The 13552-nt window shown below is 41.7% G+C and overlaps 1 protein-coding gene across 1 annotated transcript in view; it reads left to right on the top strand.

Annotated features, from left to right (window-relative positions):
• LEMD1 (LEM domain containing 1) overlaps positions 1 to 13212 on the top strand; it is a 46790-nt gene extending 33578 nt beyond the window's left edge. Inside the window, exons 6-7 of the mRNA XM_060178707.1 lie at positions 11477 to 11535; positions 12571 to 13212. Coding sequence (XP_060034690.1) covers positions 11477 to 11535; positions 12571 to 12748 — 237 coding nt within the window. The 3' untranslated portion in view covers positions 12749 to 13212. The remainder of the gene's footprint in view (positions 1 to 11476; positions 11536 to 12570) is intronic.
• The last annotated feature ends 340 nt before the right edge of the window (positions 13213 to 13552 follow it).

Genomic DNA, 13552 nt, shown 5'->3' with positions numbered 1-13552 from the left:
CCTGCAAGCACCAACCCGGCTTTGACCTAGCACATTATGATTGGGCCCTCCTCAATCGCTATCGAACAGGCCATGGCCGGTGCACCGCTATGTTCCACCGCTGGGGAGCCAGAGACGACCCGAACTGCCCCTGCGGCTACAGACAGACTATGACCCACATAGTCAACGACTGCCACCTCTCCAGATTCAAAGGAGGTCTCGAAACTTTACATCAGGCTCAATCTGACGCTGTTGACTGGCTACAGAAGAAGGGCAAACGCGAGAAGAAGAAGAAGCACAGGGCCTCCCAGGTGCTGCTCCAGCATCTGAGGGCAGTAACAATGGAGACTCACAGTTGCATTTGTTGAGTCTTAGGGGAGTCCTCTCCTCCCTTCAGCAGTCTTTTTGTTTGTAAAACAGACAAGTTGGTGCCTCAATGGGTAAACTGCCGGACTGTTACCAGCCGCTCAATCTCTTCTTAGGCTCCTACCTGTCCGTGAGCCACACGTGTTTGCACTCACCAGTGGTTTGTTGGGTTCTTGAAGTCATTCTAGTACTGCCTTGTTGCAGTCCCAGGTGGTCTCCTTTGGTATTCCTAGTTGACCTGGGAGAGGAAAGGAGAGAAACACAGCTGCTGCTCCTCCATTGCCGCCTCCAAGAAACTTCCTAAATTTTTATTTATTGGATAGAGACAGCCAGAAATTGAAAGGAAGGGGGAGATAGAAAGGGAGAGAGACAGACACCTGCAGCCTTGCTTCACCACTCATGAAGTTTTTCTCCCTGCAAGTGGGCACCAGGGGCTTTATCCTGGGTCCTTGTGCACTGTAACATGTGTGTTCATTCAGGTGTGCCACCACCTGGCCCAGAGAATTTGATTCTAAAGTTCCTATAAGGAATGGGCACAAGGTGCTGCCCAGGACCACATGTGGGGAAGCAGTGCACTGACTTCTTTGGTTTTTTTTGCAAGAAGGGAAGGCAAGGTTCAGTGAATTAGCTCTTGGATCATTTTCATTGGTTTGGGGTGACAAAAACTGTCCCCAGTTGTTTTGTGTCTGTTCTTGGGTGATTTAGGATAGGGAAACCCTGGCTTGGCATGTGAAGGTTACATTAAGAAGGTATTTTGGATTGAAGAAGATTTGATAAGGAAGATTTGATCACAGGCCAAAATTATGCTCTAGAAACTAGCCACCTCTGGGAGAAGCAGGGCACAGGACTTAAGGTCCTAAAATGTTGAAGCATCATGAAACATAAAAAATAGAAGCCAAGGCGGAGGGTAGATAGCACAATGGTTATACAAACAGATTCTCATGCCTGAGACTCCAAAGTCCCAGGTTCAATCCCCCATACCACAATAAGCCAGAGCTGAACAGTGCTCTGGTAAAAAAAAAAAAAAAAAAAAAAAGAAAGAAAGAAAGAAAAGAAAAAAATTAAGAAGCCAAGATTAAAACAATGAGATACCTATTCTGATCAATTTGCCTAACCTAGGCTGACAGCAGAATGTCTAATATCACAGCACCCCACCTTGTTTTAAAGTAAGTTTTTAAAAAATCCTGTCCCTTTATTCTTTTATATAAATTTGAGAATAAGCTTTTCAAGTTCCACCAAAAAAAATTCATACTGATTTTGACTGAACTATTATCAACTTTGTAAATTAATTTGGAAAGAGCTGAGTCTTGACTCTGTTGAGTCTTCCTGTTCACGAACATCTTCACATGTACTGAAACTTTCTCTACTGTGCACCAGTAAGATTTTATTGTTTTCTCTACAAAAAAGTCATGTACATCCTTTGTTTAATTACTAGGTAAGCTTTTAAATTTGGTTGCTATTGGAAATAGAATCTTTAATATTATGTTTTAAGTGAATTCTGGTGGTATGTAGAGATGCAGTTTACTTTCATATGCTGATCTTATAACAATGAAATATTTGTAGTTATAATGATATATTCTTATTCTAGTTTCTATCCTTATTTTAGTTTTTTTTGTTTGTTTGTTTGTTTTTTTTTTGCCTCCAGGGTTATGGCTGGGGCTTGGTGCCTGCACTATGAATCCACTGCTCCAGAAGGCCATTTTTCCCATTTTTGTTGCCTTTGTTTCCCTTGTTGTTGTTCCTGTATTGTTGTTATTGGATAGGAAGAGAGAATAGAGAGAAGAGGGGGAGACAGAGAGGGGGAGAGGAAGATAGACATCTGCAGACCTGCTTCACCATTTATGAAGCACTCCACTGCAGGTGGGGAGCCAGGGGCTCTAGCTGGGATCCTTATGCGGGTCCTTGAACTTCGCACTACTGCCCAGCACCTTGGAGGAAATATTCTATCAAGTTAAAGAAGTTCCAATTCTGACCATGGTTTGGTGGAAGATTTTGTAAAAAAAATTAAGACTGCAGATGATCATAAGTCTCCTACATGGCGTGCAGACTGGTTTTTTTCTTTAAGAATTTATTTATTTGGGGGTCGGGCTGTAGTGCAGCAGGTTAAGTGCACATGGTAAGCAACTCAAAGACCAGTGGAAGGATCCTGGTTTGAGCCCCCAGCTCCCCACCTTGATGGGGTTGCTTCACAAGCGGTGAGGCAGGTCTGCAGGTGTCTATCTTTCCCCGTGTCTATCTTCCCCTACTTTCTCCATTTCTCTCTGTCCTATCCACCACCACCAACAACAATAACAACAGTAATAACCACGACAATGATAAAAACAACAAGGGCAACAAAAAAGGAAAATAAATAAATTTTTAAAAAGAATTTGTGGGAGTTGGGCACAGCGGGTTAAGTGCAGGTGGCGCAAAGCTCAAGGACCTGCTTAAGGATCCCGGTTCCAGCCCCCGGCTCCCCACCTGCAGGGGAGTCGCTTCATAGGAGGTGAAGCAGGTCTGCAGGCATCTATCTTTCTCTCCCCCTCTCTGTCTTCCCCTCCTTTCTCCATTTCTCTCTGTCCTATCCAACAACGACATCAATAACAGTAACAATAATAACTACAACAACAAAACAACAAGGGCAACAAAAGGGAATAAATAAATAAAATATTTTTTAAAAATAATTTATTTATTTAATCATGAGAGTCATAGGAGGAGAGAGAGAAAGAACCAGACATCACTCTGGCACATGTGCTGCCAGGGATTGAACTTGGGACCTCATGCTTGAGAAGCCATGTTATCCACTGCGCCACTTCCCCGACCACACCAGACTGTTTTTCTTTTTGTACAATTTATTTATTCCCTTTGATGCACTTGTTGTTTTATTGTTGTAGTTATTATTGTTGTCGTCATTGTTGGATAGGACAGAAAGAAATGGAGACAGGAGGGAAAGACAGAAGGGGAGAGAAAGATACCTGCAGACCGGCTTTACCACTTGTGAAGCGACTCCCCTGCAGGTGGGAACTGGAGCTAAAATCCGGTTTCTTAGGCTGGTTCTTGCACTTTGCACCACGTGCACTTAACCTGCTGCGCTACCTCTGGACTCTACCACCCGACTCGCTACCTCCCGACTCCCCAGACTGTTTTTTAAAAAGTCTCTTAATGAATTCAAAATCATTAATCAGGTTAAAAAAGATTTTAAAATGAAAGTTTTATTAAATCAAGGTTGTACAAACAATGAGGAGTCTGAAATGATTTTAATATATTTTATTAACTAAATGAATTTAGGCAGTATACAGATCTAGGACTGATTTGATTTTTTTTTTTTTTTTACTGATTTGATTTTACAGAACTTTAAAATCAAGAGTTTTCCCCTCTGCCTATAGGGAGGCCCCAGTTGTCAGTTTGCCAAGTCATTTATAAAGATGTCTGGTTCTACATCTAAGTCTCTTAAATATTTTTTTTTCACGAAAGATGCAGAGTGGTTGGGAAATGTAACACTTTCCTGTGAGAGGGATTCCTAGGAGAGGAAGTGAAAGGGGACAGAGCTCTAGGCTCTCAGTCAGTGCCCCTTCTTTGGGTGTCCATAACTACAAGTGTCAAAATATACATCTTGTGGAAATTCTAGTAGAATTGTAGTTTTCTTTTTTGACTAAATACTGGTTTCAAAAAGCAAATCAATTTTTTATGAGTAATGATTTAATGAGAATACAAAATGATTATTCTTTCTGCCTCTTAAAATCAGCTCAGTATTTTGTGTTAACTGTGATACAACAGGATATAATACAGCCCACTTTCAGATTCAATATAGTATACACAAGTGTGCCAGAATTAGCACAAATTAGACTATCTGGAAAAAGTCCTCTTTAAAAAACCATTTTATTTATTTATTTATTCGATAAATACAGACAGGAATCGACAGGGAAGGGGGAAGAGAGAGATGGAAAAAGAAAAACACCCACAGCACTTCTTGTGGAGCTTGAACCCAGGTCTTTTACATTTTTTATTTTTTATTTCTTTATTGGGGGATTAATGTTTAAAGTCAACAGTAAATACAATATTTTGCACATGCATATCATTTCTCATTTTTCCACACAACAGTACAACCTCTACTGGGTCCTCTGCCATCCTGTTCCAGAACCTGAACTCGCCCCCCCCCCCATCCACCCACCCGAGTCTTTAACTTTGGTGCAATACACCAACTCTAGTCAAAGTTCTGCTTACTGTTTTCTTTTCTGATCTTGTTTTTCGAATGTGAATGAGATCATCCTATATTATCCTTCTGTGAATGAGATCATCCTATATTATCCTTCTGTTTCTGACTTATTTCACTTAACATAATTTCTTCAAGCTCCATCCAAGATGGGCTGGAAACGGTGAAATCACCATTTTTACTCTGAAAATGTCCAATAGTTCTAGTTTATGCTTCATTTAGTTCTTTTGTTTCTTTACTGATTTTCTGCCTGGATGATCTGTCAAGTTGAGAGAGTGGGGTGTTGAAGTCCCCTACTATGACTGTGTTGCTGTTAATATATTGCTGTAGCTCTTTCAGTAGATGTTTGATATATTTAGATGGCCTCTCCTTGGGTGCATAGATGTTGATAATCATTCAGCCCTCTTGATTGATTGATCCTCTGAGCATTAATATCCATCCCTATCTTTTAAAAATTTATTTACTTTAAGGTCTATCATGTCAGATATGAGCATAGCTGTTCCTGCCCTTTTTTGATGATCCATTGGCTTGTATGGTAGTTGTCCATCCTTTCACTTTGAGTCTGTGTTTATCTTATTAAGTTAGGTGGGATTCCTGCAGACAACATATTGTTGAGTTGTGTTTTCTGATCCATCTTCCTACTCTGTGCCTTTTAATGGGTGAATTCAGGCCATTGACATTTATTGATAGTATAGATTGAAGATATTTTAATGCCATTATTATAGACTTTTAGAGTGTTCTGATATATGGCATGTTTATGGTGATCTGATTGTTTATAGAAGACCCTTCAGAACTTTTTTCAGGGCAGGCTTGGCGATAGTTGATTCTTTCAACTGTTGCTTGTCTGAGAAGGTTTTGATGCCTCCATCTAGTCTGAATGACAGTCTAGCAGGATACAGTAGTCTTGGTTGAAAGCCTTTCTCATTGAGCACTCGATAGATATCTTGCCATTCTCTTCTGGCCTGTAGTGTTTGTGTGGAGAAGTTTGCTGCTAATTTTATGGGTTTTCCTCTGTAGGTAACTCTTTGTTTTTCTCTTGAAGCCTTCAGGTTCCTTTCTTTATCCTTATTCCTTTTTATTCTAAATATGATATGTCTTGAAGTCTGGGTTAATTCTGTTTGGGACTCTCTGGGCTTCTTGAACCTTTATGTCTTTTATGTTGTCTAGACTTTATGTCTTTATGTCTTTTATGTTGTCTAGACTAGTTCTCATCTATTATGTCCTGTAGAATGCTTTCTTCCCCTCCCTCTCTTTCTTCCTCTGGTAGGCCTATAATGTGTATATTATTTCTTTTGAAGTCATCCCATATGTCTCTGTTGTTGTTTTTAGTATCTCTTAATCTCTTTTTGAGATATCATTTCTTTCTTAGTTTTCTCTAATTTGTCCTCAATCTTGTTAATTCTGTCTTCTGCCTCATTTATTCTATTATCTCTCCCTTCTGTTTTTTTCTGTAGCTCAGCTATTTTGTTACCCTGTTATGATACTGTATTAGCTTTGAACCCAGGTCTTTCCACATTGTAACATGAGTGCTCAACCATATGTGCCAGACTTGGCCCTAGAAAAAGGCTTATAGTGCCCCACCCCCTGCACAGTGTTCGAGTGCTACTGCAGAAAGCTCTAGTGCTGTGGTGGCTTTCTTTTTCTTTGTCTGTCTCTTTCTGAGTGAAAGAAAAGACACTGGAGTGATTAAATCACACATGCATAAGACCTTGGTTCCATCCAAGAAAAAACTGAAAAGCCAACTCATCTAAAATATTTAAGAAGAGTTCTTGTAGCTATTAGTGTTACTACTACAGGAAATTAATCATATGATTATTTTTTGTTTAATGAAAATAGTTTTTAAGAATGCATTTTTATATATTCTCAGTGATGCATTTTCCCAATAGAAATATTATAAAAGCAAAACCCAAAAAGCATGGAGTCAGACTACTTGGGTTGAAATCATAGCTAGGCCTTTCACTAGTTATATACCTGGGCAAAGAGCTCTGCAAGCCTCTATTTCCTCAGCTATACAATGCTGCCTATAATGATTACCTCCTAGAATTGCTGGAAAGATGAAGTGATTGGAGGCATATTGGATGCCCAAGGAAACAGGCAACTGAGACCTTTCTGATCTCCTCATAAAGTGGCATTATTGTCTACAGTAAAGGTAGCAGTTATGAGCAGGGATTCTAAGGTACTCTGCCAAGATCAAAATCTGGCTCCACCCTCTTACCAGCTATGTAACAATGAGCAGTCCCTTTACCCTCTGTGAGCCTCAGTTTCCCTGTCTGTAAAAGGGGAATAATGAAAACACTTGCCTCGTAAGATAGCACTGAAGATAAAAAGGGTTTATGGTTTATGAGAAGTGCTTCAAGCTGTGCCTGGCTCACAGGACAAGCTCTATGTGTATCAGCTTATCAGTATGAGAGCTCACTGCATAGGCATATTATGGAATTATCATGTTTGTAATATTACAGCTGCAATAAAGAACATGTGAGTGGATGTTATTTCTGCCCTGAGTGGCCTGGGCATAGCAAAGGAGGTGAAGAAACAGAAGAGGCTACACACTTCCCTTCGCCATATCAGCTTTGCAAAACAGTGGTCTTTGTAGATTCTGCTTTGGGAACTGGGAGAGAAGACAGCAGAGACATTACATTTCCCTGTGGGGAGACATTTACACTCACCAATACATGGTTTTAATGAGCACCAATATTTTTCAGTTCCGTCATAAAGGGTGCTTATCCTGAGAACCATACTCTTTAACAGCATTAAGGAAGTTTTTAAAGATGAAAAAATAGATCAACTGCAAAACTACCACCTGATTTCATTCCTTCAATTTCCCTCAGAACTTTGAACTGCATGTGTATACACTTGTCATCACCATGTACAAGCACTTTTATACTATGTTTACTGTGTTTAGCATTAACTGATAACCCCTTTCCCTGGTGTATAATATTTATATTAATTATTATGGGGGTGGGGCCACTCATTTTTTTATTTGATAGGACAGGGAGAAATTGAGAGGAGAGGGATAGGGAAAGAGAGACAGTGAAGCTTTCTGCCTGCTGATGGGGACAAAGGGCTTGAACCCAGATCCTTGCACATGATTGTGTTTGCTACCACACAGCCACTTAATGATTACTGTGGTGGCTTCACAGTCATATTGATAGACCATAATCAGTCCTTTTTGGAAAATCAAAATGTCTACCTCTTGCACACTTGGGGAGAATTCTAAATAGAAACAGCTGCAAAGGGGTGGGGGTAGATAGCATTATGGTTATGCAGACTCTCATGCCTGGGACTTCAAAGTCCTATGTTCAATCCCACCACACCACCATTAGCCAGAGCTGAGCAGTGCTCTGGAATAATAATAATAAAATAGCTGCAAAGGGAGTAAATTATAAAAGAAAAGGAAATCAGAAGCCTACTGCTCTAGCGGTAGGAGAGAAGAATGAGGAGGGAATAAAAGATTGCTGTGAAATCCTATAGTTTGATTTGCAACAGGCTTCTACCCCTGAAAACTCTTTATTTAACACATCTATTTTTAAATTTTATTTATTTATTTTCCCTTTTGTTGCCCTTGTTGTCTTTTTATTGTTGTAGTTATTATTGTTGTTGTTATTGATGTCGTCATTGTTAGATAGGACAGAGAAGAAATGGAGATAGGAGGGGAAGACAGATGGGGGGAGAGAAAGAGAGACAACTGCAGACCTGCTTCACCGCTTGTGAAGCGACTCCCCTGCAGGTGGGGAGCTGGAGGCTCTAACAGGGATCTTTACTCTGGTCCTTGAGCTTCACGCCACATTTGCTTAACCTGCTGCCCTACCACCCGACTCCCTAACACATCTATTTTAAAAAAATATTTTTATATTTATTTATTTATTCCCTTTTGTTGCCCTTGTTGTTTTATTGTTGAAGTTCTTATTGTTGTTATTGATGTTGTTGGATAGGACAGAGAGAAATAGAGAGAGGAGGGGAAGACAGAGAGGGGGAGAGAAAAACAAACAGACACCTGCAGACCTGCTTCACTGCCTGTTAAGCGACTCCCCTGCAGATGGGGAGCCGGGGGCTCGAACTGGGATCCTTTAGTCAGTCCTTGCGCTTCAGGCCACCTGTGCTTAACCCACTACTGCCTGACTCCCTAACACACCTATTTTTAAATTTCAAAGAATTATAAAGAAGTTGCTTAGGCATTGGTTACACTGTTGTCTACTTTTGTATGTCTTTAAAATGTCCTGTAACTAAAGTTTTGTTGTTTTTTATTTCTTAAAGAAAGGGCTCAGCAAAGATTTTCCCAACATTCTCAGATATAGTCTGAAATGTCTTGGGGTAAGCATGCTACCCCCAGCCCACTCTGATGACCTTGGTGAAAAAATGTGAAGTCCTTCTTCTTCTAGAGCCATTGTTTGTCTCTGGCAGGAAGAGGTTGTGTGCAGACCCTCTCCCTTCTCTTCTGGGATGGTGCTCCCTCAGCCTGCTGCCTGTGGGCACACACAGCTTCTGTCACTCGAATGTTGCCCAGAATAGCTTCTTTAAGAAGGTGGGTGGAGGTGGCTGGTGAGATAGCATGGTAGGGTACCTGCTGTGTTATGAAGGCAGCTCAGTTTCAAGTACCAGCACCACATGGGGGTGCTTTGGCCTAGTGGAGTGTCTTGGTGTTGTGGTCTCTCTTCCTGGAGCTGTGAAATCACACATAGACAAGGTCCCCAGGGACAAACGCACTCCACACTGTGGAGGGAGAGGAAGGGAGGTGACAAACAGCAATTCCATCATTGGCGGGCTATACTGGGTGGAGGGTTGGAGGCAGTAAATGAGGGTGTAGCAGCTCAGGCCCTCCCCACCTCACCCCACCTAACACCTGCAGACACAGTGCCCCCTGCAGGTGATGATCAAGGTTACTACCCTTACATTCTGCTGAGGTGTCCAAACAACCCACTTAGCAAGAGCAGGGCTCCTCTTTCTCCTGATGCCCTAGTGCCCACTCCCCATGCCCCTGCCCCCCATCACACTCTAGAACAGTCTGTCTCCTTCGACTTTCCTCTGGTTCTTGTTCTGTTGTGCTGAAGGCCCACTCTCTTCTGTCCTCAGGTGAGTCCCCCTCTTCCTCCACTAGTTTGGGAGTTTCTTCAGTACTGACTCCCTAGTCTGCAGCCTGCTGTTTGAGGAGTTCCCTGGAAGCAGGCAGGAGTCAGAGGCTCCTCTCATGTTCAGGGAACCTGAACCCCCAAGGGTAGGGGTGGGGGGTTTTGAGACTCATCCAGTGACCACAAGTGACAGATCTTGTCTTGATTGGTGAGACATAGGAGCAGCCTTGAAAGTTCCAATAGAAAGTCTGATTAGGGAGGAAGGATGTCTGTGATGAATAATAAACAAATTACCCAGGCTCAGCAGTGAGCTGTCCAGGGCAGAGCTGGCATGGTGATCCCTCTGGAATGTCCCACAGCACTCAGCAGCACTTTCTAGATGTTTATTGAATGAATAAGTGAAACTTACAGTCAATAACTGAAAGGAGGTACAGAACATGGATATAGTGCTGAAGAAAGACCAGCTGAGTGATCTGAGAGGATGAGAATATGAAGGAAGACTCCCAGCTGGAGGGAAATGACTTTTAGAAACTGAAGAGTAGAGAGCCCACACAGAGCTCTGTTGGCAATGCTACGTGACCTTAGGTGAGTTTCTTAACCATCTTGTGTCTCAGGCTCATCATCTCAAATATGGAGCAACACTAGTGCCTCCCAGATGAGGTAGGGTGGTCTAGAGGACATGTCATTTGTTAAGTGGTGATTAGCAAAAGCATCTTTGCATTCCTGGGGGTCCCCAACCTGGTCAGTTCAGAGAATTGAGAATGATAAGGGCTGAATTATAAATAAGAACGGACAGCCAAGAAAAGCCAAGCACAGAAGGTAAAGGAGGGAGTCAGGCGGTAGCTCAGCAGGTTAGGTGCACGTGGCACAAAGCTCAAGGACCAGTATAAGGACCCTGGTTTGAGCCCCCGGCTCCCCACCTGCAGGGGAGTCACTTCATAAGCGGTGAAGCAGGTGTGCAGGTGTTCTAGCTTTCTCTTCCCCTCTCTGTCTTCCCCTCCTCGCCATTTCTCTCTGTCTTATCCAACAATGATGACATTAATAACAACAATAATAACAACAACAATGAAACAAGGGCAACAAAAGGGAATAAATAAATATTTTTTTAAATGGTGATTTCACCTTTTTCAGCCCATCTTGATGGAGCTTGAAGGAATCATGTTAAGAGAGATAAGTCAGAAAGAGAAGGATTAATATGGGATGATCTCTCTCATAGGCAGAGGTTGAAAAACAGCATCAGAAGAGAAAACACTAAGTAGAACTTGGACTGGAGTAAAAGACCCTGGGGTTGGGTTCAGGGGAAGAGTTCAGGTCCTGGAACGGGGTGGCCCTAGTGGGGGTTGTATTGTTTTGTGGAAAGCTAGGAAATGCTACACACATACAAACTATTGTATTTACTGTTGACTGTAAAATATTAATCTCCCAATAAAGAAATAAAAATTTAAAAAACAGCGCCAAAGACATTTTGGGAAACACACTATTTCCTCCCTCCCTCCAGAACATTTCCTTTCTTCCTACATTTTCTAGTTCTTGCTGATCATCAATTTGGTCTTCAAAATTGTCTTATTTTATATAAAGATGGCTTGCACATTGAAACTCTCTAAGCAATAGAAAAGCACAAGTGAGGGAGCAGAAGAGAGTTGCTATTTAAGAAGAGACTGGTGTCCCATTCCAGTGACCTTTGTCACTGTTGGCCTGCTGTTCATGTGCCAGTGAGATACCAGTCCGGGAACGTGCTCATTTTTGCTAACTTCTAAGCAAAGGCCAACCCAAACAGATGGGTTTTCTAGCATCCAAAATAATAAGGTGCTATATGCAAGGCACCAGAAACAATGAATTCCTCCTCCTGACATTATCTTTCTGTTCACTCCAGGCTTCCACTACTAAACTGAAAACCATGGACCTCGGCTACCTGGGTCACCAGGGGTTACGGTAATGCTTTCCTTAGCACTGCCTCTTGCTGTCTTCTGCATTGTTTTTCTGTCTTATTGTCTCCTGCATTGTCTTCTGTCTTATTGTTTTCTGCAATTCTTTGGGGGGTGGGGGGGGGACTATGTTATTCAGACTATGATGAAGGATTTGAGTCCACAAAAAAATCTATTGAGGAAGATTCATAATATTTACCATTTCAAAGTTAAAAGGGCCTTATATAATTTCTAGTTTGCCAGTCCTTTTCGGAGGTAAAGAAATAAGCCAGAGAGGTTGAGGTGAGGGCATGTCAAAAGTCATCCCAAACCCAACTTTTTAATCAGTCCTTTGGAGGTATTTATTCTTATTTGTGTCTTGCAAGGGGACTAGGGTGGGGGTGGGGAGAAGCAGGGAGTTGAAATAAAAGCCCAAGAAAGAATATTTAATGATAAGCAAGTAAAACCTTCTTGGAAAGGTTTTACTTTTTTAATTATTTTTTTCTTCTTTAACATCATCATTATTAGTTTAGTTTAGGTAACAGAGACAGAGAAGTAGAGTGAGAAAGAGCACAGCATTCACACTCTTGAATAGGTAGGGGCTGGGCTTAAACCTGAATTGCACATGTGGCAAAGCAATGCACTATCCAAGTGAGCTAGCTAGCTGGCCTTGGAAAGATCCTTAACTTCTGAATACTTTGGCAGATTTTGCAGAATTGTAAGTAGACATTTAGGCTCTCAAAAAAAATTTCAAAAAGTAGTCTTTATGACCTATTCAGATGCAAACTAAGCTGGTCTCAAAGCTCTTCACATCTCCACTCTGAAAGGTGTTTCCACCTGTGAAGAGAGAAGTGAGGGCTTGTGTTGTGATATCCTCCATGCATTCATTCCAACAACCCTAAAGTAGCTTTCAATACCAGTTGTTAAAATTAACATAGGTTTTTAATGAGAAAGGGCTGCTTCTTAAAATCTAGCATGGTTGTCCCCTCAGGTTCCAAGACCCACACTCTTTAAGGGGCTGCTCAAGTAGCCATACACAACCTTAGAGCTGATGTTTTCACAGGTGTCCTACAAGAATGTCAATCACCCTAGGGAAAGAAAGATGTATCAGCAAAGAGAAAGACACAATGGACAGAGACAAGCAAGAACTGTTTCCAGTGGGTTTGAAACTTGCTGTGTTTGGCATCTTCATCATTGTGGTGTTTGTCTACATAACAGTGGAAAAGCCACTCTTAGGTTAAGTGCTTTAGGAACAGAGAAGTGAGTGCAAATCTGAGGATTACTCCAAGCCCTCCTGCTTCCTTTGAAGCCAGAGCCAGCAAGCAGCTAGTCAGCCTTCCCTCACTGTCCTGCTCTTACACCCTATTCCCAGCCCAGCCAGGTAGAAGCTGGGATGGACCTAGGAACCTCCTCCAAGAGCTCCATGGAGGGAAGATCAGAGTCTAATCAGCAGTCAGTCAAGGTCGTTATGCATCTGGCAGATTTCTACAAAGGAAGACCATGCTTATGTTTTTCATTTTAATGATGGTGATAAGTTTCATTCAGTCTTCAAATTGTATTGCCCGCTAGATGTGTTGACTAGTTGACTAGTCAAACTGTATCACCACAAGAAGTAATTTGCAAAAGAAAGTGAGTGTTTGCTTTAGAAGATAAAAAGAGATATCCAACATTATCAGTAATAAAAGGAGAACCTTTTTTGGAACAAGATGGTGTATTCATCTTTGAAACTTAGGGTTTTTAAAGGCCCAGGTCTGCTGAAGGATGTTGCAGTCAGGCCTCTGGGGTCAGGCAGGCTGGGTGGTCACCTGGGTCCCCCATCACTGGCTCTGTCACTTAGGAAGACAGGAATCCTCACTTTCAGCTTCTGAAAATAGAAGCTGTGTAAAGATCATAGGGTGATGAAGAATTTAGAGACTCAATAAGTGCTTGTTACACCCTGGCATAATATTTCTACTTTGGAGAAGAGGTAATTCTAGTTATGAGAGGTCTAAAATACCGTGAAGTTTGCTGTAGAATTTTTTTTTTCCATCGGGCTTATTATTGGG

This window comes from Erinaceus europaeus, chromosome 19 (assembly GCF_950295315.1).
Source record: "Erinaceus europaeus chromosome 19, mEriEur2.1, whole genome shotgun sequence".
Classification (NCBI taxonomy): Eukaryota; Metazoa; Chordata; class Mammalia; order Eulipotyphla; family Erinaceidae; genus Erinaceus; species Erinaceus europaeus.
Note: the sequence above shows the minus strand (reverse complement) of the source record. Positions and strands in the feature narration are given on the sequence as shown.